The sequence below is a fragment of the Castor canadensis genome, chromosome 13, assembly GCF_047511655.1.
Source record: "Castor canadensis chromosome 13, mCasCan1.hap1v2, whole genome shotgun sequence".
In the NCBI taxonomy this organism is placed as follows: domain Eukaryota; kingdom Metazoa; phylum Chordata; class Mammalia; order Rodentia; family Castoridae; genus Castor; species Castor canadensis.
In genome coordinates this window covers 65748317-65774829 of record NC_133398.1, presented here as the reverse complement: position 1 = coordinate 65774829, position 26513 = coordinate 65748317, and the positions used below count along the sequence as shown (strand labels likewise).

The 26513-nt window shown below is 39.7% G+C and overlaps 1 protein-coding gene across 6 annotated transcripts in view; it reads left to right on the top strand.

The window, feature by feature from the left end:
- The window catches only part of Pdcd1lg2 (programmed cell death 1 ligand 2), a 90372-nt gene extending 64587 nt beyond the window's left edge, over positions 1–25785 (top strand). For 5 of the 6 annotated variants that reach the window (XM_074051930.1, XM_074051932.1, XM_074051928.1 and 2 more), the window contains 3 exons: positions 1482–1616; positions 10902–10951; positions 21211–25785. In XM_074051930.1, the coding sequence (XP_073908031.1) occupies positions 1482–1616; positions 10902–10951; positions 21211–21216 (191 nt within the window). In that variant the 3' untranslated portion in view covers positions 21217–25785. The remainder of the gene's footprint in view (positions 1–1481; positions 1617–10901; positions 10952–21210) is intronic. The other variant, XM_074051929.1, reaches the window with a different exon arrangement.
- The last annotated feature ends 728 nt before the right edge of the window (positions 25786–26513 follow it).

The window sequence follows — 26513 nt, the reverse complement described above, 5'->3', positions numbered from 1 at the left end:
GCTTGTACTCTAAGGAGACTAATATTCTGTTGGATGTTCAACTTTGGAAGTCTTTAGAGATGAGTAGAGCAACTGCATGTGAAAGGGACTAAGAGGAAATGTGCACAGAACAAAGGTTTCCCCAAAGACACTAGGGCAGGGACCCTTCCCATTGTGGGGACAATGGGAGGCCCAGTCTCCTGGCTCACAGTGCTGCATGCACCAAGTGTGCTTAATAAGCACTTTCTAGAGGTGAAGAAGCAGACTGGAATCCATATGAGTTGTCCAATGTTGCCTATCCAAACAGGCTCCTTCTCCTTTTCTTCTTTAATGTTCACCATACTCTTTTGGATGGAGGCAATACCTGTAGGGCCTGAGCTCTGAGTCAGGTTTGCAATCCCAGCTCTGTCAATTACTTGGAAGTGATGCCCATAGATGCATTATGTAGCATCTCTGAGACTTCCTCTACTCTAAAATGAAGGGCTTGGAACTGAATGATGCAAATTCCTTCTCAGCTAAGACAATCCGTGGTTTTCAGATGGCACTGTGGTGGGAGGAGGGAGGAGGGCAATAGATGTCAGGACTGAGCCCTTCCTCCTGAGCAGTTTTGCCCAATTTTTCCTGGACCAGCATGTTGTGTTTATTCTGGATGAGTTACTCCATGAAGCAAAACTCTAGCTTTTAAAAAGGGAACAGCCTAGAATGGGTGTCTTCTCCTCTCTCTATTCTGAACACCCCTACAATACAGCCCTGCCCTTTGTCAGTTTGGCCCCTTGCTCAGACCTGTGTATACTCAGAGCTCTCCTTTCCAAGCATTTCCCAGCCTCCAAAATTGCTCTTTTCACCTACCTCTTCACTAAATGGTGGTTTTTCTCAGTGCCAGGACCTTGATTAGTCTAAACAAGATATAGGGCCAGTTGTAGTAATTCATACCAAGGCATGAGTGACCAAATTAAGCATATTACCACTGCCTGGAACATTCTAATTTTTCAAAAGGACTTTGTTAATCCTTAAAATTGAATAACTAATGGTATAAATGCTAAGTGCTTGAGTGGTTGCCAGTAAGAAAAAGGGAGAGATTTTTGGGCTGATGGACTTACCCACTGGAAAGAAGGGAAGAAAGTGATGATGGAAAGGAGAGGGGAAGAGAGAGGAAAAAGATGGAGAAAGAGGAAAATGATTGATAGCTGACTGAATAATAGATGATAACATATCAGAGTGGCAAAAAGCCTTGAATATGTACCCAGACAGCCTGGATTGTATCTCAGTGTCTAACTTTAGGAAAGTTGTCTGTGCCTGACTCTCTTCACCAGTAAAATGGGAATTGTGGAAGAGCCCACCTCACAGGGTGGTTGTGAAGGGAAATGAGCTAAAATGTGCAGAGCACTAGCAGTGCTTGGAGTGGAGTAAATGGTTAAAACAATGGCCTTGTGGTGGAAACCCACTCATGTGGCTGCCTCTGAGCAGCTGTGTAATGGAGTCCGGTTCTTTCCTTCACCCAGGTCAGATGGAATCTGAGGTCCCTACAACTTCGCTGCTTCACATTTTCATCCCTTCCTGCATCATTGCTTTAATTTTCATAGCCACGATGATAGCCCTGAGAAAGCGGCTCTACCAAAAGCTGTTTTCTAGAAAAGGTAAGTGAGTTTTATTCACAGTAACCAAATGGACTGGGAGTCTACAGAGTGAGCCTTAGCTTTGCACTGCAGCCTACAGCTTCCCAGTTTCACACAAACACTACTCGTGGCTCATGAACCACTTGGAGCTTATCAGGATTTTTTCTACAGCTACACTTCAGTGAGGTGAACTTCTTACACTGAGCTTTCTAAAGAGAATGTTTTGTTCCTGTGGTTGAAATAGTTTGCCTTGTTCTTTACGCCAACAACTCTCATCAACCTCCTAAGAGTATGTCTTCTTGGAGATGCAGACAGCTATGCGGTCAGAGTTTGCTAGTGAGATTGTCAGGAGCCTTTAAGATCCTTTCCATTTGGACATGAGCCAGGTTAAGTGTACCCCCAATTTCCCAGGAATCTTAGTCCCCTGTTTGAATGAGGAAAGGGGAAAGTTTGGGAAGCCATCTGGAGATGGGGAGGTCTGGGCAACTCCCCCAGTCCCCAGCACCTCCTAAGTTCTCACCAACCACTCCTATTTGCTGAGCCAGCTGGTTCAGAGCACATCTCACTGCTGCATGAGTCCTAAACAAAGCATTTGGTCGCTTCTGTGTCTGCCCTCGGTTTCCTGGGAGGAGCCTGGCTGCAAAACCCCCACGATGTATGCAGGACTGTGTGGTGCTTTCCTCAACTGTCACTTTATCAGCATCCAGTGAACTTCTCCCAAGATTTATGCTGGTCTTGTCTGCAGAAAAGGAAATGACATCTGTGACTAATTCAGTAGGAGTTTGAGTGAGGGGAAGAGGGAAGGTTTTTGGTGGTTGTTGTCCTGCATTTATAGTCATAACTTATATTCTCGTCTGCCATGAAATATTGTCATACTTCAGTTGTCCATTGCCTTTTATTGCATTAGCTTGAGGTAACCACAAAACCCTCTAACTATAGAATTCAAGGAACTGTTGTCAAAAGACAGAGTGGGGGAGAGGAAGGGAAAAGAGAAGGGAGAGGAAGAAGAGCAAGAAAGAAGAGGGAAGGAGGGAGGAAAGAAGAAGAAAGAAGAAGCAGAGAGAGGGAGAGAGAGAAAAAGACAAATAATAAAAATATGGGCCCAGAACATCAAGGTAAAGAAGGAGGAATTATAGGGCTTGTTAACAGAAGTTTGACTTTTAAATAAAATCTTATCTGCAAATCCATGACTTCAGAGGGCTGTCAGATGTCACTCACTAAGAACTTATTTTCTGCCATTTTTCTTTTAACTTCCACACACATATGTCTTATGAACAAGTTTCCAGACCTAGAACCTGGGGACTCCTTAGTCACTTCAGAAATGAGCAGCAAAGCTGGATGCAGTGACTCACATCTGTAATACTAGCTAATCAGGAAGCAGAGATCAGGAGGATTGTGGTTCAAGGCCAGGGCAAAACTTTAGCAATACCCCATTTCAACCAATAAAAGCTAGATGTGGTACCACACCTGCAGGAAATGTAAATAGGAAGATCGCCATCCAGGCAAGCTTGGGCATAAATGCTAGACTATATTGGGAAAAGAGCTAAAGCAAAAATGGTGTGGTTCAAGGGCTAGAGCACCTGCCTAGCAAGCACAAGACCCTAAGTTCAAATCCTAGCACCACTGAAAACAAATAGAAAAGAAACAAGCAGCCAAATCTTCTGTTCTGACTCTTTCAGAGAATGAAATAGAGTCACATTCAAAAAGCAGAAAAAATTCTCCCTCATATCTCCCCTGATCTCCAGAATGAATGAGAATATCAGTAGCTTAGATCTGAGGTTCAGGTTCAGGTTCAGGTTCAACTATGCATAGAAAAGCTTTTTCTAATAAGAGTTAAGTGAATAAATTTGTTAACATTCCTGGGTTTTTGTTTTTAATGACCCACGGGGAAATCATGGTTGTCCATATAATAACCTCCCTCTCTGAGTCACTTACCTTTGGATCTGCTTTCTTGCATGGGAGATACAAACATACTTCTTTGCCATGGACACAATCTTGAGTGCCACAGAAAAGGGCTGAGAGCTGGTATTTTGGACAGAGCTTCAAACCAGGGTCAGAAGGCAAGGTCTGGACCTGAGCTTGCTATTTATTTGGTTCTAATTTGCTATTTATTTGGTACAAATCACTCAACCTCTTTGAAATATTTTTAATTAGTGTATATTGATTGGGCAAAATAACGAGATTCATAATGACATTTTTATGCATGTATGTAATGTACTTTGATCGTAGCCAACCCCATTACTTTCTCTTGTCTTCCTACCCTCTCCCACTGGCCCCTTCCTCATCCCAAATAATCCACTTTCTTCTTTCATGTCTTAAAAAATCTGGATTCTGCATTTGAGAGAAAATATATGATATTTGTCTTTCTGAATCTGGCTTATTTCATTTAACATGATGAGTTCTAGTTCTATCCATTTTCCTGCAAACAACATGATTTCATTCTTTTTTTTATTCTTCAAGGCAAAGCTCAGTATGTAGTTCAGGCTGTCTTCAAACTCAGTATGTAGCTCAGCCTGGCTTCAAACTCTCAGTGTCTTGCCTTAGCCTCCCAAATGCTAGGACAGGCTTGTACCACCACACCCAGCTTATATCTCATTCTTCTTTATGGCTGAATAAAACTCCGTTATGAACACATATTGCATTTTCTTTAACAACTGATCCATTGACAGGTACCTAGACTGATTCCATGACTTGACTCTTGTGCATAGTGCCATGACAAACATGGGTGTGCAGGTATTGAGATGGTTTTTCTATGTGTAAATGGGAAGCAGCAAGAAAACCAGGTATTGAGATGGTTTTTCTATGTGTAAATGGGAAGCAGCAAGAAAACAAGCATTTTACACCTTATCCACCCACGGCCATTCTGGTCCAACCTGAGCTACAGCAGACTCCTAACCAGTTTCCTTGCATCAGGCCTGACACCTCCTACATGGTCTGTTCTCACCTTTAGCTAGAACAGGTTTTATTTTATTTTATTTTTATTTTATCATTTTTCCATTTACTTACATATGTTGTAAGTAATGCTCTTCCCCATTTTCGGGCAGAACCTTTTCAGCCCTCTTGCTCTCTAATTTTGTTGAAGAGAAAGCATAGGAGATAATAAGAAAGACATAGCATTTTTGCTAGATTGCAATAAAGATAGCTATACAGGGAGATTCTTAGTGTTGCTTCCATGCACATGTGTATTGCAACCCACATTGGTTCATCTCTACCAGACCTTTTCACCACTTCCTGGTCCCCATCACATAGTGGCCTCTGCCAGTTTAAGATTACTTTATTTGAAAGGAAATGCAAATTAAAAGCACACTAAGATTCCACCTCACCCCTGTTAGAATAGCCATCATTAGCAACACCACCACCAACAGGTGCTGGCGAGGATGCGGGGAAAAAGGAACCCTCTTACACTGTTGGTGGGAATGTAAACTAGTACAACCACTCTGGAAAAAAATTTGGAGGCTACTTAAAAAGCTACACATTGATCTACCATTTGATCCAGTAATACCACTCTTGGGGATATACCCAAAAGACTGTGACACAGGTTACTCCAGAGGCACCTGCACACCCATGTTTATTGCGGCACTATTCACAATAGCCAAGCTATGGAAACAACCAAGATGCCCCACCACTGATGAATGGATTAAGAAAATGTGGTATCTATACACAATGGAATTTTATGCAGCCATGAAGAAGAATGAAATGTTATCATTCGCTGGTAAATGGATGGAATTGGAGAACATCATTCTGAGTGAGGTTAGCCTGGCCCATAAGACCAAAAATCATATGTTCTCCCTCATATGCGGACATTAGATCAAGGGCAAACACAACAAGGGGATTGGACTTTGAGCACATGATAAAAGCAAGAGCACACAAGGGAGGTGTGAGGATAGGTAAGACACCTAAAAAATTAGCTAGCATTTGTTGCACTTAAGCAGAGAAACTAAAGCAGATACCTTAAAAGCAACTGAGGCCAATAGGAAAAGGGGACCAGGAACTAGAGAAAAGGTTAGATCAAAAAGAATTAACCTAGAAGGTGACACACACGCACAGGAAATTAATGTGAGTCAACTCCCTGTACAGCTATCCTTATCTCAACCAGCAAAAACCCTTGTTCCTTCCTATTATTGCTTATATTCTCTCTTCAACAAAATTAGAGATAAGGGCAAAATAGTTTCTGCTAGGTATTGAGGGGGTGGGGGGCAGAGGGAGGGGGTGGAGTGGGTGGTAAGGGAGGGGGTGGGGGCAGAGGGGAGAAATGACCCAAGCCTTGTATGCACATATGAATAATAAAACAATAAAAAAAAAGATTACTTTATTTGCTCCTCTATGTGAGCACATCAACCATATTCAGGTTTTAGGTTTCCTTTCCTTTCCCTATTTCTCCCATGCGCCCTCTCCCCTTAGTGTGTGACCCATGTCCAATAACATTACTGCATTTTTTTGGGTCTATAATCTGCATATGAGGGAAAATGTGTGATTTTTGGCCTTCTGAGCCTGGCTAACTTCACTTAAGATGATGTTCTCCAGTTCCATCCATTTACTTGTGAATGACAAAATTTCATTCTTCTTTGTGGCTAAGTAAAATGCCACATTTTCTTTATCCATTCATCAGTAGTGGAGCATCTGGCTGTTTCCATAGTTTGACTATTGTAAATACTGCTGCAATAAACATGGGTGTGCAGGTGATTTTGTAATAACTTGAGTCACATTCCTTCGGGTATATCCCTAGGAGTGGGATTGCTGGGTCATAAGGCAGATCTTTGTTTAGTTTTTTTAAGAAGCCTCTATGTTATTTCCCAAAGTGGTTGCACTAGCTTACATTCCCACCAGCAGTGTATGAGGGTTCCTTTTTCCCCACATCCTCAACAACATTTGTTAGCGGTGGTGTTCTTGCTGTTAGCCATTCTACAGGGGTGAGGTAGAATCTTAGTGTGGTTTTGATTTGCATTTCCTCTATGGCCAGGGATAGTGAGCATTTTTTCATGTGGTTTTTTTTTTTTTTTTTTGCCATTTGGATTTCTTCCTTTGAAAAAGTTCTGTTTAGTTCAGTTGCCCAATTCTTTATTGATTCATTGGTTTGGGGGGAATTTAGTTTTTTGACCTCCCTGTACATTCTGGTACACCAGTCCTTTGTCTGATGTATACTAGCAAATATTTTCTCCCACTCTGTAGGTGGTCTCTTCAATTTAGAGAGCACTTCTTTTGTTGTGCCGAGGCCTTTTAATTTCATGTAGTTCCATTTGTCCATTCTTTCTCTTAGTTGCTGGGCTGCTGGAGTTCTAATGAGGAAGTCCTTGCCTATTTCTATTGTTTTCAGGGTATTCCCTGCTCCTTCATGTACTAACTGCAAGGTTTTGGGTATGATATTAAGACCTTTAATACACTTTGAGTTGATACTAGTATAGGATGACAGACATAGATCCAGTTTCAGTTTTCTACAGGTAGATAGCCACTTTTCCCAGCAACATTTGTTGAAGAGTCTGTCTTTTAGAAGAGGCTTTTAAAATCAGAAATCTTCCATGTCTTATCTGCTCATTTCTCTTCCATGGCTTCACATTGATCACTGGATAAAGTCCCTAGGAGGCCTGGAGCGTCTGAGTCAGGTCTCTAGCCTTCATTTCATCACCGTTCAATTGCCTCACTCATCACCATGCAGGACTTTCTAATACTAAGCAGGTGCCACTTTTCTAATCCTGGGCTTTCTCATATATTCTTTCTTCTTAAAATGCTTTCTTCTTTTTGTCCATCTGTTTTAGTGTTATCCTTTGAATTTCAGCTAAGCTGTCACTTTATCAAGTCTCCCCTACTCTACCCACTCATTACATCTATTACACTAAATTTCCTTGTCCTGTGCTTCTACAGCACATACCTCTTCTTCAGTATACTCAGCACACATGGCCATGACTCGTTTAATAATCTAGGCTACAGATGCAATTGCATCCTTTTAGTTTTTCCAATTAATTCCTTAAGTACCCACCTGCTCATTTTAGAAAGAAGTCCAATGTCTCCCCTTCTAGCATGTACTTCTTCACCTGTCAAGAGGTTTACTTAGCCTATATGCCATCCTGTTTCCAAACAGGTAGGAAGGCTAATGGGGAGCCCACTAGACGGCCTTGGTTTTGAACTGTTGCTGTCTCTATTCCTGCCATGCAGAATCTCCGCTCACTCTAGGTTTCTCCATGCACTGCACAAAGGTATCCTTGCTCATATAGATTCCATGCAGACCACAGTGATATAAGATTATATTTCCTATGGCTCCCCATCACATGCTCTGTCATTGGCCACAAAACAAGACCCTCATGAACTAAGGCTATAGCTGTGTACAACCAACCCCTTCTGTACTAGGCCCTCATGTTGAGCCTGAGGCACCAGTCCTAACTTCCTTCTCTTGAGTTTCTTTTAGGGTCATTGTCCTGAGTTTCATAGTCCATTGGAGATTCAGTCCCTTTCTTTTTAGAAGGTTTCTTGTCTCCTATTCAGATTCACTCACCTGTGCCTCCCAACCAGCTCTGCACACAGACATATTGGAAGGGCAGCCATGTTGGTCCATAAAAGGTCCTATTACCATTTCCTCCTAAGAAGAACCAATCAATGGGTCAGGGATCCCAGGTGATCTGATGGGTGCCAGAGAAGTTGGCAAATCCTGTTTCAAAAATAATCTAAAGTCCGCTTTATCTTGAGAATAGTGTTTCTCAAACTCTGGGAAAGATCACTTGGTTTGTTAGTTTGTTTAAATTTCCAATATATTGTTGATGATGTTTTTATAATATACACTATAGATAAATGACTAAAACAATGTAATAGAAAGAGCAAAAGCATTACACCATAGAGTAGACCCTTGGCCCCACAGGCATATGTTTCCAAGGAGACCACTATTGAGGAAAAATGGTGAATGCTTGGGATACATAAGAGTTTAGTATTGTAAAATTACACAAAATATCTATGCCATACATACAGTAGGTCTGAGCATCCATAACTTGAGACTGCATGGAGCAAGATACATTATTGTCACAGCAATTATTGTTGTACACATTAATACTGCTCACCAAAAACTAGATCTCATTTCATGTACTTTTATCTTGAATACTGCAGATGCTTGATTCATTTTTCCCAGAATGCTGCTCAACTTCTGCTAAAGACATGCTGCCTTTCAACAAATGTAAAATTTTCACTTTATCATCTAAGTTATGCACTTTGGACTTGGGAGGATCACCTTAACTTACCTTGCCTTTGGTGAGCAAAATTAAGGCAAGGAAACATTCAGCAGATCACACAACTATTTAAACACAAGTGATGGTAAGGTGAGACTGACACAAAGCTTTTCTACATCAACTGATCACATGCGAATTTGAATTTTTTGGTTTTGAAATTTCTTTTTTTTTTTAATGTATTTTTACGGGTCACATTTTGGTCAAAACCACATGTAAACAAATTATCAAATAAGCCTCAATTTTTATTAGATGCAATAAATTTCAATGAATATAATCAGAAAAGACATAGTAAAAGAATTATTATAAAAGTCACTAATGTTTGCATTCCATTTCTGTACTTGGGCTGATAACAAACAGTTTGCCCTCCAACACCAGCCCCAGGACAAGACTTTGAGTGGCACTGACCTAAAAAAAAGCTAGAGGACATTAGATCAAGGGCAAACACAACAAGGGAATTGGACTTTGATCACATAATAAAGCGAGAACACACAAGGAAGGTATGAGGATAGGTAAGACACCTAAAAAACTAGATAGCATTTGTTGCCCTCAACGCAGAGAAACTAAAGCAGATACTTTAAAGCAACTGAGGCCAATAGAAGGGGACCAGGAACTAGAGAAAAGGTTAGTTCGAGAAGAATTAACCTAGAAGGTAACACACATGTACAGGAAATCAATGCATGTCAACTCCCTGTATAGCTACTCTTATCTCAACTAGCAAAAACCCTTGGTCCTTCCTATTATTGCGTATACTCTCTCTTCAACAAAATTAGAGATAAGGGCAGAATAGTTTCTGCCTGATAGCGAGGGGTAAGGGGGGGTAAGGGAGGGTGTGGGAGGGTAATGGAGGGGACCGGGGGAAGGGGGGAGAAATAACCCAATGTATGCACATATGAATAAAATAAAAAAATTTTAAAAATTGAGCTAGAACTTTACAGGAATCTAAATCCAAGGTCAATGATGCTGATTTACTATTGCCTAAGAACCACAGAGTAGCATTGACCTCTGGCCTTAGAGAGGCCTCAATTGACAATACCAATTTTTAAGAGCAATTCCAGTGTGCTAATCACAAGGTTCCTTTCAAATGCAAATCTTCTTTGAGGAGACTACAATGCTTGATAGAAACCCTCAAATTCCAGGTGAGGATCAGGGTGGCCATGAAGAAGTACACAACAAAAGCAGAAAAAAACAATGGACTGAGTCCAAGAGCCCAGGCAATAGCAAATTCAGCATCAAGTCCTGGAAGAGAACCAGGTAGAAGGTAACATGTGAAATCTCAGGGGTAAAGAAAGAAATGCAAGCAGGGAAAATTAGTGGTGAGCAGCAAACTCATACAATCTTGTGCTGTTACCCTAGGGTTACTTTGAACCAGTATCAGTCATTTATACCTTACTGCAAATTAAATGCTCTGTGCCCAGGGCAGGTAGGCAGGAAGTGGCAGTCAAGACTAAAGCAGAGGCCAGGCATGGTGTCTCATGACCTTGAAATCGCAGCTACTCAGGAAGCAAAGATCATGAGGATCAAGGTTTGAGGACAACCTGGGCAAAAAAGTTAACAAAACCCCATCTCCACCAACAAGCCAGGCATGATGGTGCACGCCTATGATCCCAGGTACATGGAAGGTCATAGATAGGAGGACTGCAGTCCAGGCACCTTGGGCAAACATGCCAGACCCTATCAGAAAAATAACTAACGCAAAAGAAGACTTTGGGCAGGAAGTATTGCTCAAATCAGTATTGTGCTTGCCTAGCAAGCATGAGGCCCTGGGTTCAATCCCAGTACTACCAAAGAAAAGACTAAAGCAGGAAAGGAAAGGAGGGGTAATTCTGGAGCCAGACATACACAAATTAGCAACCCCACAGCATTTGAGTGCCAAAGGAAGCCAAGGGCAGGCAAAGGAATTAGTAGTGGGGACATTTTTGTTCACAATCTTTGCTTAGGATCCATATTTTACACTATGCATTATCCAGCCTGACGTCCCAAGTCATTGTGGAAATTTGAACCTCTATATGTGGGTTTACTTTTTGTTCTGCAATATTTTAATCTATAAACAGAGCAATTTTCTCATTAATATTCTATAATTGGGATTTTTACTTTTCAGACACGACAGAAAGATCTATCACCACAATAAAGAGGGAAGTGAACCCAGCTGTAAGCATGATTTTGCTTTTCATTTTTTACCTCCTATTCTCTCTTAGCTTCAATTAAGAAATACAACCATTCCTTCAACATCCATGCGGGAATTTGTTCTAGCCTCCACCCCTGCCCCCATTCCTGTGCAGATAACAAAATGAGCAGAGCCCAAGTGTAAAATGTCATCATATTGACAGATAACCTGTCTAATCTTCCCATATACTTTAAATCATTTCCAGATTGCATCTAATACCTAATATGATATAAATATTATATAAAAGTTATTATACTTTACTGTTTAGTGATTAATGACAAGCAAAATTCTATAATGTTCAATATAGTTTTTTCCTCAAGTATTTTCAATCCATAGTTGGTTGAACCCTCAGATGCAGAAAGATAATTGTAACCACTGTTCTGATAAGTAACTGAACAGTTTGAGCTTATACAGAATCTTCTTGTTTGGTGGCATATCATCTAATGTTTGTTCTTGCAATTCTGTATCACTCCCCATCTTTTTTCGAGAGAAAGATGGTGTCTGCTGTTCAGCCTCTGAGCAATCATGCCACTTTTTGCACCATCTATAGTCCTACATTCTCCTAGATAACACTGTCCAAGAGGTCTGGGCTCACATGGTAAACTATGAGACTAAAATTTACCAGTAAGGAGGAAACACTCAGCTGTTGATTAACAGCTTATGTTTTTGCAAAAATGAGCCCTAAGTATATTATTGAGGACTATGAGTTGAGAGCAATTTTGGGCAAATGGAAATCTCTTCTTGAAGTTGACAGGTATGGAGCTGGAATTTGTGGAAGAGAAGGGGTAATGTCTCAGAAGACATGGGGTTAAGCATCATTCCAGTTGGTTGAATGGAAAGTGTAGACCCTGAGGACCAGAGCTTCTGAGGTCAGAGTATTCTGGATCACATGCGAAAATGGGCACTCCCAGTTTTCTTAGGAAAAGTTGTCCTTCCTTTTATGACCTAGGAATCACATGGTGTGACTCATGAACTCATGAATTCATAATGACACAGGCAAATCACAAGCTTCTAAATAGTTTGGCATCAGTAACTCAGAATATTCAAAACTATTCATTTTAGAATCTGATGAATACAGCATCAAAGTTCAAGAGGCACTGATTATGAAAACAACCCCAGGAAACCTTGAAATTTCAGGGTCTATGTCTAGTTCATACATAAGAGATGGTGATCAGTAGTACAAAATGTAATGCAAAGAGATGGGATGGGCCTCTGCACCCTCCCCATCTCCCACTAATGTTCTGAAATTCATTCTTGAAACTCACATGCTGGACATGAAGCCAAGGGACAAATACAGTTCAGGGCAGTACAGCACTGAGATTCAATTACACTGAGCTTCTCTGAGTCAGCAATTAGATTTCCTTGACTCACAAAAGTTTCTGATCTGCCCTGGAAGACCTGATTTAAAATGTCCATTTCTTATAAATGAAAATTCTGGATTCCTATAACATGGTCTTCTTGGCCTAGAGGTGAGTGTCCAGGTGAAGCACCAATGTTTGTGTAAATTCCAAGGTGTAATGGTTCATCTTCATTGTCAACTTGCTTGGATAGAGAAGTGCTTCGGAGATTAGTAACGCATCCCTCTGGGTGTGTGACTGAGAGTGTTTCCAGAGAGGATTTACTAAGAGAAGACCCACCCTGAATGTGGGTGGTACTGTCTCACAGGTTGGAAAACTGGATGAAATAAAAGGGGGAAAAAGAGAAAGCCAGCTAGTACAAGCATTCTCTCAGCTTCCTGGCTGCCATGATTTGAGCTCTCAGTTCTGTCATGCCATCCCTGCCATGATGGATTCTGAAAAGAGCAAGCCAAAATCTTTCCTCTCTTATGTTGTTTTTGTTAGGTGTTTGGTCACAGTGACACAAAAGAAATTAGCACACAGGAGCTTGAGGTCTTCATGTAAATGACTCCTTTAACTGCTCAGTACAGGGAAGAAATGTTGAAAGACCTGAGAGCAGAGGAGATAAATCCAGTCCCTACTCCACCAGGGACAGGCAGGTGGTGGTATGACTGAAAAGGATCTGGTATAACCAGATTGGGAGTGTAGGGACTGCGGCCAACTGGAACATATGCACTCTCAACTCAGCACTGACCTATCATTGCTGAGAAGATGGAATTCTAGGTGCTTACACAAAATCACCTAGTATTAAATACTAGCTGAAATTATATTAAATGCCAAACAAGCCAAGTTGAATGTGCCTATAGGCTAATATAGCTTGCAGGTGATCAGTTTGCAACCTCTGACTTACAGAGAAAATACTATCAGAAAACAAGCTAGGTTCTGAGTAATCAGGCAGAAACATCTATTTAGAAATACACACAGACTTTCCCTAAATGTCTTTCCCTACAGTCTGCCACATGGTCTGAATATTACCCTAGAGTAGCTTTTTTTGAGTTAACAGAATATCACAAGTATTTTAAACAAATCTTTTCCTTACGTACAGAAATTCAAAATAAAGTAACTATCTTAATTCAAAGTCAAATTAAGGAAATGAAGCAGCCAGGAAAACTGGTGCCTGTTGTTGGGGGTCAGGGGCCCTCTAGAGAAACAGAGCCAATGGTGGGGAGGAAGACAGAGGAAAAAGGGAGGAGAAGTAGAGAGACAGAGGGAGACAGATTGATTCAATTTAAAGGATTGGATCACATGATTGTGGGGGCTGGCAAATCTGAAATCTGTAGACAGGCCAGCAGGCTGGAAATTCAGGCAGGATTTCTGTGTTACATCACAGAGACAGAATTCCTTCTTCTCTAGGAAACCTAGTTTTCTCTCAAGACTTTCATCTGATTGGATGAATGAACCTACATTATTGAATGTAATCTACTGTACTTAAAATTGACTGATGGTACATAATACATCTACAAAATTTCACAGGGACATCTAGCATTGGACCCGATGACCAGGTACCATAGCTTAGCCAAATCAACACAAAAAATTAACCAGATTTAGCTGAGCTTTTAAAAATAGAATTAAGTAGCCATCTATTATCTAATCATTGGAGTTGTCTCATAGGGGTCAGGCTTCTAATTCCTGCACATGCATAAAATTGCCACTTTAGGTTTGCATGCAGACTGGGGGATTTGTTTATTTCAGCATTTTTCATTTTTGTTTTTGCTTTGTTTTTCCCAGTACTTCTCCAACATTTCAGCAACAAAAGGACATTTGTGGTATCAGTCTACCACTTTATATATTTTGAAGTAATGAATATCTGAGTAAATCTAGAGGGGAAGAAACACATAGCCAAAAGGACTTGATAAAATCAAACAAAACTTTTGCAAATGACTTCTTGATAAACTTAAGAGAAAACATAAAGAAGATTTAACTTGTCTAATATATATATATATATTTTTTTTTTGGAACACCCAATGAGGAATTTGTACAGGAGAGCCAGAACACCACTGCCATATCTAGTTCCCACAAACTCTTTTCTTCATGGTGTTAGTCTCTTGCCTCTATGGACCAGATCTAAACTCCTTCCCAAGGTTTTTCAGTCTTTCCACACATTTTACTAGACACATTTTCCTATGTTAAACTTATCTATTATCTCTTCTCCAACAAAATCTTTCCTCAAGCCAAGCACCTTGCCACCACCATCACCATCCTCTCTTCCCATGCCAAATTCATCCCCCTACCCTGCTTTTGATCATGTCTGATTTCTGCCCGGATTGCCCTCCCTATTCCTTTTTATTCAAATTCAAACTCTTTAAAGGGTCTACCTCAGGAAAGAATAATAATTAACTTTATTGTTATAACCCTTTAGAGTTATATACCCTCTCAGGTATATACTTACCACCACCACCCCCATTTTTCATACGTCATAATTAAATATGGAGAGGTTGACCAACTTGCACAAGGTCATATGGCTAGCAATACAAGGCCCAGTAAATTGACCCAGGTTTCCAAGTCTAGAGCCCATACCACACTATACTCTCTTGCTACTCTGTAGGACTCTCTTCCCCAGATCATGCTTCTGCATTGTACCCACGGTTTATATCACAGTTACGTAGGTGATTGAGAAGTGCCTAGGAGATTAGTAAAGCTATGCATCTAAGTTTTATGTCTATGTTTTATGTCTGTTTGGTCAATGTAATGATGTGAGATGTTACTGTTAATGTTGCTCTCGAGTGTTTGACAATTATCTTGTTCCTTTTTCTGTGCTTCTTATAGTTTACGGCAAATTTAAAAAAATTTGGACCAAATGCTGTTTACTACTATATATATTTGGTAAAAAATTAAAAATAAAAGGTATAAATGATACAAAAATAACTTAAAATCCTTTTTCCAGAAATTGCCATAATTAATATTATAATATTGCATAGGGCTAGCCAGCTATAGGCGCTCATCAGCCATGCCCATTTTCTGCCTTTCCAACTCTACTTCACCCCGAAACGCTACTGTGAGGAAGTGACCATTTCTAGGCTGCTGGGAACTACCCTACACCCCTTTATTCTGACTCAGCATCACCTTGGGAAATGAAATCTTGGAACTTGACCTGGGCATATGCTGCACATATGCTGACAAGACTTTTCTTTAGATGAATATTCTCCTGTCAGCAACTAATTTAAAAGAAATAAGAAAACAGTTTATCCTAATTCAAACATGAGTGACCATGGCCTGGGAACACAGATTCAAGTTATACTAAATGACATGTCCACTGTGGAGGAGGTTATGTGAACTCTTATAGTTATAAGTTATCAATCAATGTGTTTACAAAATATATAGGCAGTATCATCAGGTAGGTGGACTACCTGGTTTGCTTCACTAACCAGCAACTGAAGTGAGATCCCATTATTGTTCAAAGCCCAGCTGGGCTCAGTAGCTTAAGCAGTATCCTCTCCAAGTGGTGTTTTCCAATCCATGGCTCTAACTTTCTAGGCAATTCTGGGAAAAGTTGCTGCTTGCTCTTATTCTTACAGAAACCTATTCTCCTCACTCTCCCCAGTGAGGCCTTCATTTTAATTTTGTAAAATAAAAAGACTCATAAAACTAGATGTTATCAAAGAAATAGCCCATTCCCATCTTCCTCCATCATGGGTGTGGAAGCCATTGGTACTATTTCACTAGTTCCAGGATCTCTTGCCTTTGATTGGATTGCACTTCCTTGCAATTGTAGTTAGGTGAGGTCATATAACTTGTTTAGGTCAATTAAATGTTACCATAAATAATGTCTGTTGTTTCTAGGTAGAAGACTAAGAGCCAGCATGTGCTTGATATGCCTTCTTTTCCACTTGGCATCATAACCAGCAATATTTAAGGTAGTGCTATATCAGCCTCAGTCTCTTAGCAACTAAATTTAACAGATAACTTTGCTGACCCTTAGTGGGCCTGGAAGATGAGCAAGAATAAACCTTTGGGTATTATATTGAGATTTTGGAATTGTTTGCAGCATAACTTAGTCTATCCTGACTGATAAAACAGGGAAAAATGAAAACTACGCTCAAATTTAAAATTCTATTTCTAATGAATCATAATGTAGGAAAGTATATAATAATATAAATATATAATAATATGTCTAATAAAATTAAAAATGTAATATGTAATATATACTTACCATATCATTCATGTTCTGTTAAAAATATTGAAAGGCTGGGGATGGCACATATGAATAAAATAAAAAAAAATTGTGAAAATGGCCATACTACCAAAAGCAATCTACATGTTCAACACAATCCCTATTAAAAAAAATAAATAATAAAGGCTGGGGATGTAGCTCAGCAGTACTATATCCCATGAAGGAAGCCCTGTATTCCAGTCCTAGTTCCACACACACACATACACACACACACACACACACACACACACACACACACACAAAACTATCCATCTATCTGTGTATTTCACACACACAGACACATATAGCCTTTCTTTACAAAAAGTAAAAATATAAAAATGTTCAGAATTATTACCTTTAGGGTTGTGGAAACTTATATTATTTTCTACCTTTGTGTTTCCTGAATTTTCTTTGTATTTTAATGTTTTTTTGTTTTGTTTGAGACAGGATCTTGCTACATAGTTCAGGTTGGCCTGGAATTTGCTTTGGAGCCCAGGTTGACCTTGAACTCATGATCCTCCAGCCTCAGCCTCCTGAGTTCTGCGGTTATGGATCTGAACTAGCTGTACTTTAATACTTTTTTGTTTTGTGGTACTGGGTTTAAACTCAAGGCCTCCTACTTGCTCAGCAGGTGTCCTACCACTTGTGCCACACTCCAGTCCTAATACATTTTTAAGTGCACCAATATATTATATTTAAGTACCCAGAACTGACTGTTAGATGAAAAGAGAAAGGCTTTAAATCATCTCTTGCTCATTGGATCCTTCACTGGGTCCTTTCAGCCTTAGGAAAGACAGTCCTACACTTTCTTTAAAAGGCACATACCAATGTCTTAGTTTCCTTTCAAAGATTGCTAGCCCAACTAAGCTAAAAAGGAATGGATACATTCCAAAGATATGGAGATGAAATGAATTATATAAAGTTATCTCATAATTTAGTGGTAGAACTGCCCCCACTGAGTCCTCATCCATGGTAAATGCTGTTCTTCCCATTTGTGGAAGTTGTTCTTGCATAAAACTTTACTTCTGGGTTTTTTGTGGGTTTCTTGTTGTTAGTGGTGATGGTGGTTTTTGTTTTGTTTTTTGTGATACTGGGGTTTGAACTCAGGACCTCAAAGCTTGCTAGGCAAACACTGTACCACTTGAGCTACACCCCTAGCCTGTATCTAACCTCACTTGTGCTGCAATTTGAGCTCATGTCTTCTTTCTCTTATGCAGACAGCTAAGCTGTCAAGCAGTAACATTTTGGATTTTGATTCCATAGGTATGTATTATTTGTCTTTTAAAAAAGAGTTTTCTAGTCATCAAGCCATGGTTTTTTAGAGCTTATAGAACATGTGGTCTAGCTTCCTCATTTTAGAGGTGGTGATGTTAAAGCTGAGAGATATTAAGTAACTTTCATTAGTGAAATAGTGGCAGAAAAAATAGGTCTTGTGATACCCAGTATATGCTATTCTTTAATTTTATTCGCCTACTCACAAAACTGTATTGTCTGCTATTTACATGACTCTGTGTCAGGTAAGACTTGTGGAAATTATAAGGATGAATTAAGCATAATATCAACCATCCAAGATCCTTATAATCAAATGCTGGAGATAAGGTACCCAAAAATCTGTTTTCATTGGCATAATTTAGGTTAAAATTCAAATTAAAAGAAGCTAACTTTCCATATAATCTCTAGTAATGGATCCAATCTCTGTGGGGATTTTTTGTTTTTGCTTTGTTTGTTTGCATAGGTATCCTATCTTCACTCTAAGAACTTCTACCCAAAAACTGACCACAACCTCAATACTCCACCATGAGTATGTTTCCTTTCCCTTTCCCATTCTAGCTCCCAATGTTTTTCTTTTGTAATTTATAACTCTTTTACAAAGGAATTATGTGAACATATTAAAACAGTAGTGAAGAATATATAAAGGAACTGAACTCAACAGGATGGTAAAATTTGATTAAAAATAGAAAATTATCTGCATAGACATTTCTCAAAAGAAGATATACAGATGACCATCAAGTACATAAAAATATGCCCAGTTTTTTCATCACTGTGACAGAACGCCTGACATAAACAACCAAAAAAGGAGGAAAGATTTATTTTGTTCCCCGATTCAAAGGTTTTAGTCCATCTTGGTGAAGAGGGTATAGCAGAGCAGCTCACATTATGAAAGACAAGAAGCAGAGTAGAGCAGCAACAGGAAGAGGAAGGTACCAGAGCATGATATAGTCCTCCAGGATACCCCCCAGTGACCTATTTCCTCTAGCCAGGCCCCACAGTTCCACCACTTCCCAATACTCTGTTTAAATTTTGAATCCATCAATAGATTAAACCATTCATTAGGCCAGAGCCCTCTTGATCTAAACTGCCTTCACAGAGAACACCCAGAGGTGTGCTTTACTAATAGCCTACCTAGGCATTTCCCATTCTAATCATGTTGACAGTCAAAATTAACCATCACAATCACTAATCATCAGGAAAATGCAAGTCAAAACCACAACGAGATTATCTCACTATAGTAAGAATGACTTACCAAAAAGACAAAAGATTAAGTGGCAGTGGGGATGAGGAGAAAAAGAAATCCTTGCACATTGCTGGTGAGAAAACATATTAGGATGGCCATTAGGGAAAACAGTATGGAGATTTCTTAAAAATCTAGAAATAGAAAAATCATATGATCCAGTAAGCCCTCCTACATATCCAAAGGAAAAGAAATGACTATGTCAAAGAAAGCTACATTGACATGTTTATTTCAGCACTATTCATAATAGCCAAGATACAGAATTAACCTAGCTATCCATCAGTGATGAGTGGGTAAAGAAAATAACGAATGAATTCAGTGACTGTGGCAGCATGAATAGAACTGGAGGACTTTATGTTAAGTAAGATAAGTTAGGTATAGAAAGACAAATACCACATGTTCTCACTTACAGAAGTAAGCTAAAAAAGTTGCTCTCATAGAAGTCCAGAATAGAATAGTGGTTGCAGAGGCTGAGAAGAATGGAGGGAGTTGGAGAGGGTATGGTCAAATTACACAGGGGAGAAGGTAAGCTTCTAATGTTCTATAGCAGTGAGAGATAACTATGGTTGACAACAATTAGTTGAATCTTTCAAAATAGCTAGTGGAGAGATTTTTTTAATGCTTTCAAAACAAAGAAATGATAACTGGTAATGGGTATACCGATTACCTATGTCTGATCATTGCATAGTACTGAAATGTCACATTACATTCAGTAAGTATGTACAACTTTTATGTGTCAATTAAAACTAAGAAAATAATTTTTTAAAATAGGGGTGGAATTGGAGTGGTGGATCTAAGCACCCTAACATAGGTCCCTGAAAAGGCCTCTATGGTACACTGTGCTTCTTAGAACATATTTCAAAAATCATGTAGCTATCAAATTATCTTTTTATTACAAAGTTCACCCTATTTATCTATCCTCATAATCCCCAGAAATACCTGCCCTGTTTCAGGAGGATTCAAACTTCCTATCTTTTCTTCACAGAGCATGGGGAAGAAGGAGGGAAATACAAGAAGAGTCATTAATACTTACCTGAGCTGCCAAATTTTTAATGATGTTACAAGTCTATATTTTTTTCTGGTTTTCTGTGCCTTATACAGGGGTACCCATGCACAGTACATGAAAGTTCAGAGGTGGTGAAAAACCACTTTAGGGTGGGAATTATCAGGGAGGAGGAAGGGGTCTCTTGAAAGAGGTGACATTTAAGCCAGGCAGAAATGGAAATGGCAGACTACTCTCAATAGAGAGGCCACCAAGAGGAAAGGCAGAGAGGCAGGAATACATGGAGTTTCAACATGGCATGTGATCCTAGCATGAATAGAATGCCAGGTCCGTGATAAAGGCTAGGAGCTATATTGTGGCCATGAATTCTAGGCAAGGGAAACTAGATTTTACTTACTAGGTTTAGGCCCTCACAGAAAACAGAGGGCATGCTCAGGATGGGTAACAGGCAAGCATAACAAAGAGACTATTTACAAAGATGTGTGCAGCATTAAAGGAGACCAGCAAGGGATGTTGAGCACCCTGGGACCATCAAAAGCAGGCAGGTAACAGCTACCATTCTTTGACCTGAGAGAAACAGAGGCAATAGGTTCCAGAATCCTGGTTAGATCAGCAATAGGAATGGCTAACTTAGCCGGATCTGTGTCTTTTAATAGAGGGACAAAATCAACCTGCAAATTGTTGGAAAAGCTGTTTAAGGAATAGAGACCCCAACCTTACTCTCTTCCCACTGCAATATCTTGCATCCCCTGGACTGAGCCAAATTGAAGCCAGAGGAAGAATCCAGTTATACAGTCTACAGTGTCATCCTCTTGGGGCATGAATAGGAAAGAGAAGGGTAGAGAATCAGTCTGCAGGAACTAATAAAAATATCTGTTACAATACGGAATTATAAAAGATTTTCAATAACAGAGCCCCGTGAAATGTGTTCCAGTATTACTGAGATGTCTGTGACCCACAGAATGGAGGGGGAAGCCTCTTGCAATAGATCTGGGAAGAGACTTGGATAAGGGCAATGGTAGAGAGTGGAATGAAAAGTTTTTGAACCATGCTGGTTCCAGATGGGTGTTTGTGGTGGGATTATCTTTTCTAAAGTAGTTTCTCAATCTATTTTTGAGATGTTATGTATTTTCTAATCAGAAACGTGATTATTTTTCCTGTTTGTGGACTTTCCTCCCCAGATCTGAACCTGTAGTCTTGGGAGCTGAGGTGACTCATGGGACATCCTCAAGAGGACAAGAATTCATTGGCCTGCAGAGTTTACCAATTGCACTTTTCTAATGCTTTGGATGAGCTAGCAGTTTAATCAAGAGACTGCGATGAGACAACACAGAGTCTGGCCACGGTATGCTTACAGGAAGTCAAGCAGTTACGCATTCCCTGCTCAGGCCTAATCTGTGGAGACCGTGGTTCTTAACAAGCACTATTGCACTTTAGAAAGTTGCCCCCTGGATCCTGGACCCCAGTGAGTGTCCTGAGGCTCCTTCATGCTGCCATGCTACAAGCACAGGGAACATTTTCCACCTTAACATTCCAAAGTGAGTTCCAGAACAGAGATAAGTGGAAATTTCCAGTTACAGAAACAGACTGATTGCCAATAGAGTTATTTATAGCTATCATTTCCTCTGGAGGTTGGAAACTCACAGGCAGAGCTTCGTATAAACCGAAGCCATAACTGATGGGTTTTATGGCTTCTTAGAGTCTTGATAGCATCTGAAGTTGTTCTAACTAACAGAAAGCATTGGAGTAAAGGCACTGAATCTTTTTTTTTAAAGGTCTAAATCACAAAGCATTTGTTTTAACTTATAATAGTACCATGTTTATTGGTGTTTTCTGTTTTAACTACATCTTTCCTTCAAAAAATTGGGGTTTTTTGTAACCTTAGAAATCAATGGTATATCATAAGAAAAAAATGTTATACTAACATGTGCCTGCAGAGATTTCAGCTATAATGACCAGTGTCTCAAACTAAGCCTCCTTTCCTGATCCTCCGTATGACTTTAAATTAACCTTTCAGTGCCTCAGTTTTCACAGCTGTGATATGGTGATGCTCACTGGTCAGGGCCTGGATGATGTACACTGCGGAAGTCCTCTGGGGTACTTTTTGTGTGTTGAGGAGGAGAGTGACTGAGCTACACAATAGCCCAGTTGTGTTGAATTTGGTCTTTATGCTGCAACCATGAAGCTCAGAGTGTTAACTGACCCATGAACTGCCCTAATGTGTACCTTCACTAATATAATAGTCCTAGGTCAGGAGGCCCTAAAGAAAGCTCTTTAACTAGTAATTAGACTGAGCAGAATTTGGAGTTTGTGGGAATGAAAGGATGTGAAAGTGAGTTACAAATTAAGCATCTTACTTCTCAATTGCCTGCCTATACAAATCAGAGGATGCCTCTGAAGAACAAAACTCGGTTATTTATTCTTCAAAGAGTTTCAGATATTTTGCTTTTGACTGTAGGGCTTCCTCTGGGCCCTTTCAAATCATTACACTTAATATTTTCCCAGGCCATTTGATTCCTTAACTTTGAAAGCTTTGCAGCAGGGTGGGGTCCCTGGGCTGCTTTCAGGTCCCATGTCTTTGTCTAGAACCCCTGCTGTGAGGAGTGGCCCTTCCCAATGCTCTAGAGAACAGGGCAGGCAAACAAGGCTTTCTTCCCTGGGAAGCAAGCCCACCTACGCTGGGCCCCTCCTCCCAGATATGTGATTGCCTGAATCTTCATTGCCAGCCTCAGGATAGGGTGGTTGTTTAAATCTATTTAGGAATCCAGTAGCATAATAGATTCTGACAGAATTCTGCCATCTCAGTCTTTACAGGGAATATTATCTAGAATACCAAATAGGGGAGAGAGCTCCCCAACCTCAGTATCCTAAAATTCAGGCATGGTCGTGAGAGATCATAAAACAGTGTGTCCCAGTGTGAGAAACATTCTATATTATAACATACTATCTTAACATCTAACATTTATCAAGAACTTACTATATGCCCAATGTTAAACATTTACATACTGTTGGAATTAATCCTCTTGAAACCCTCTGGAAAAAGCACTAGTATTGTCTTCACTTTATAGAGAAAATGTATGGACACAGAGAGTTTAAGTAATCTGGCTAAGATTGCATGTTCAGTTTGGAAGGGATAAAGCTAGAACAGAGAACCAGTGTTTATTATCACCCTTATCTGTCCTACCAGGTTTATGTCAGCTGGGACTTTAAGATGGCACTGGACCAGTTACATACACACTTTTTGCTGGCCAAGGATTCATTTCATTCTAACTCTTTCTGGGACAGTGCCATAAAAGAATGGAAGTACAGGTTGCAGCATTCAAGATTCAAACCCCAACTTGATTAAGACTATGTAAGAGGCTTTAGATATATCAATAGACCTCCCTAAGCATCCATTCCCTTATCTGAAGGTACTTAGCATTGACCTTTATCCAGTATTTAGCATGGGTGGTACACAGTAAATGCCTGATAAACATCAAGTATCACTGTTAACCCCACCCCTCCATGTACCAACTACTACCTCTTGATGAAAAGGCAGTGCTCCAGACATTATGGGGCTAATTTATCTGCAGGAGATTTCTCCTATGTTCTACACCTAAGAGAGCACTGAGCTATGTTCTCCCAAGAAATTTCAAGCTTAAATATATAACGTGTAATTTGTGTCCTAGGCTCTCCTATACATGCTTCAACTTCCGGCAAAGTCAGGTTGCTCACTAGTCCTCAAGTATGTCTTACACTGTCCCCTCTACCCAAATACCTCCTTTCTGGGACTTCAGTTTTCCTTGGGAAAAAACCACCTTTTTGTCCTTTAGTTGTTATCTTTGCCAATTAAACTTTCTGATATTTTCCAACTGAATATGAACGCTTTCTTTTCTGCAGCATTGCTTTCTTTTTCTTGGTGTCGTCCTCATTTTTGAATCATGAGGATTTAAACAGATGCTTTGTCCTCCCCTTAGAGTCCTGTAGGATGAATAGAGTGGAGTTCTGTTACTCCCACAGTGCCTTGGTGAGACAGGTCCTTCATTCATGACTGGCTCTGAAATTCATTACATATTGAGGAGAACAGCTACACTTAACATTCTCACTTTTTATGACTTTAATATGATTAGCTAAAAGTATATAATGGCAGTTCTTAAAAGAGGTAGATGAGTTTGAAACCTTTTTATTTTCTTAGGTAACTTTTACAAAAATAGTATTTTAGAGAGTTTGAGGAATTGAGAAAGAGCAAACAAAGAAAAATCACCTCTGATCTCATTCAATCACAAGTAGTCCATTTTGCTCTTCATCCTTCCTCCTTGCTTCTTTAGGAATATGAGTTTTATTATAGTTGTAACATGTTAATTTTCTATCCTTTTTAAAAATTTGTCCCAAACCATAAGCTAACAATCATGTTGCTTACTAGTTTTTTTCTAATTGTCATATTTGGAGGGAGGGGCATTACAGGGGTTTGAGCTCACACTCACTAAGCAGCCACTCTTACCACTTGAGCCATACCCCTGGCCCTTTTTCCTTTAGCTATTTTTTGGATGGGGTCTTGCATTTTTATGCTTGGGCCAGCCTGCCTCTCAATCCTTACACCTCCCATGTAGCTGGGACGATGGGCATGTGCCACCACATTCAATTCTTGGTTGAGATGGGGACTTGAGAACTTTTTGTCCAAGCTGGCCTTCAACCTCAATCCTCCTGATCTCTACCTCTTGAGAAGCTAGGATTATAGGTGTAAGCTACCATGGCTGGCCCTAATTATCACTTTTAGTGACTGCATAATATTCTTCTGAGTAGCTGTGACAAAGTTTAATCAATCCTTCCCCAATTGATGGAAGGTTGTGGTTGCTACTGATGTTTTGGAATTTTAGCTAAAAGCTTTTGGGCTATATATCTCCTGTGAGCAAACCACCCCCCTTCATTCTCCAACCTTCTTCATCCTGCTCTATGTCCCATAAGACTGACCTGTGTGGACTACAGCAATGGCTCCCTTGACCTCTAGCTTCTGATTGAGTCCAGTCAATGGGGACAATGGTAGGACAAGAGAAGAGTGATGTTAGGGAATTTATTCCCTAGGCTGTCCCTCTCCAAGGTCACTGCTGGCTGGATAAGTCTCTCAACCAAAGGTCAAAGCTTACTCTGCTCTTAGGTTTTCTTAACTGCTCTCTTCCCCCTCCCCTACCCTCTCCTCTCCTCTCCTCTCCTCACCTCTCTTCTTCTCTCTGTCTCTCTCTCTCTCTCTCTCTCTCTCTCTCTCTCTCTCTCTCTCTCTCCCTCCCCTAGCCCTGGGACACAGCTCTAAGCCCTGGTGGCTCAGAGCCACCTATCCCCAGTACACACCTTTGTAAAGAGTCCCTTTAATTAAATATTCAAATTATCCAGTTCAGTGCCCTAGCTGGGATGTCATGCTGCTCCAGATAATGCATTTTACATCATGCTTCCTTAGAATAGATACCTGAAAAGGGATTTATGGATTAAAAAAAAACACATTTCAGGCTCTTGAGTCATGTTATCAACTTGCTTTTAAAAAGTGTCTGTTTAAAAAATAAATAAGTTAAATTAAGTTAAAAGTACCTGCTTAGCCAGGTGTGATTGTACACACCTGGAATCCCAGGAGGTTGAAGCAAGAGGATCACAAGTTTGAGTTCATCCTGGGCTACATACTAAGTTCGAGGCTAGCCGGGGCTACATAGGAAAACCTGACTCAAAAAAAAAAAAAGTGTCTATTTACATTGCTACCAGCATATCCATCCAACATTGGATATTTTTAACATACAATCTTTCTAATTGAATGGTTTAGAGCAATGATGCTTTGTGGTAATTTAAGTTTTCACATCTTAAAGTAACTTCGTTTGCTCTGTGCCCATTCTTACTTTGGAGTTTGTCCATGTTCAATCTGAACCTCCCCTCTCCACTCATTCTCCAGTTGTGTACTCTGTTTGCCTAATAACTCAATCTTTTTGACAAATTATTTAATTTTTTTGGAAGTACTAGAGTTTGAACTCAGGGCTTCATGTTTGCTAAGCTGGTTCTCTACTACATAAGCCACACCTCCAGTCCTATTTAACTTCTTTAACCTGCAATGTCATTATCTCCATAAAGATACCCTAACGATAATAATCTGTCACAGGATTATTGTGAGATTTACATGTAACTAGCACATTAAAACCTTCCAAGAAATATACATTCCTTTGTCTTTAATAAGTATGTATTGAATTCAATTAATAAATTATGTCATTTTGGGACAAAAACTTGTGTCAATTTTCTTCCATGTTTATGTTTAACTTACATCATAAGATAATAACATAGATGATCTAGATAGTTCAGTATTATTCAGATTTGCTTTGCTGTTATGTGACTTTAGACTTTTAACCCTTTTAGGATAAAAAATCTTTAAACCATTGTATTTTTAAATTATTTTTTATTGCTTTGACTTGGTTAAGAAAATATACTCTGATTCACACCAATTTTATAGTTAAGGAAGAGGATATGATTCTTG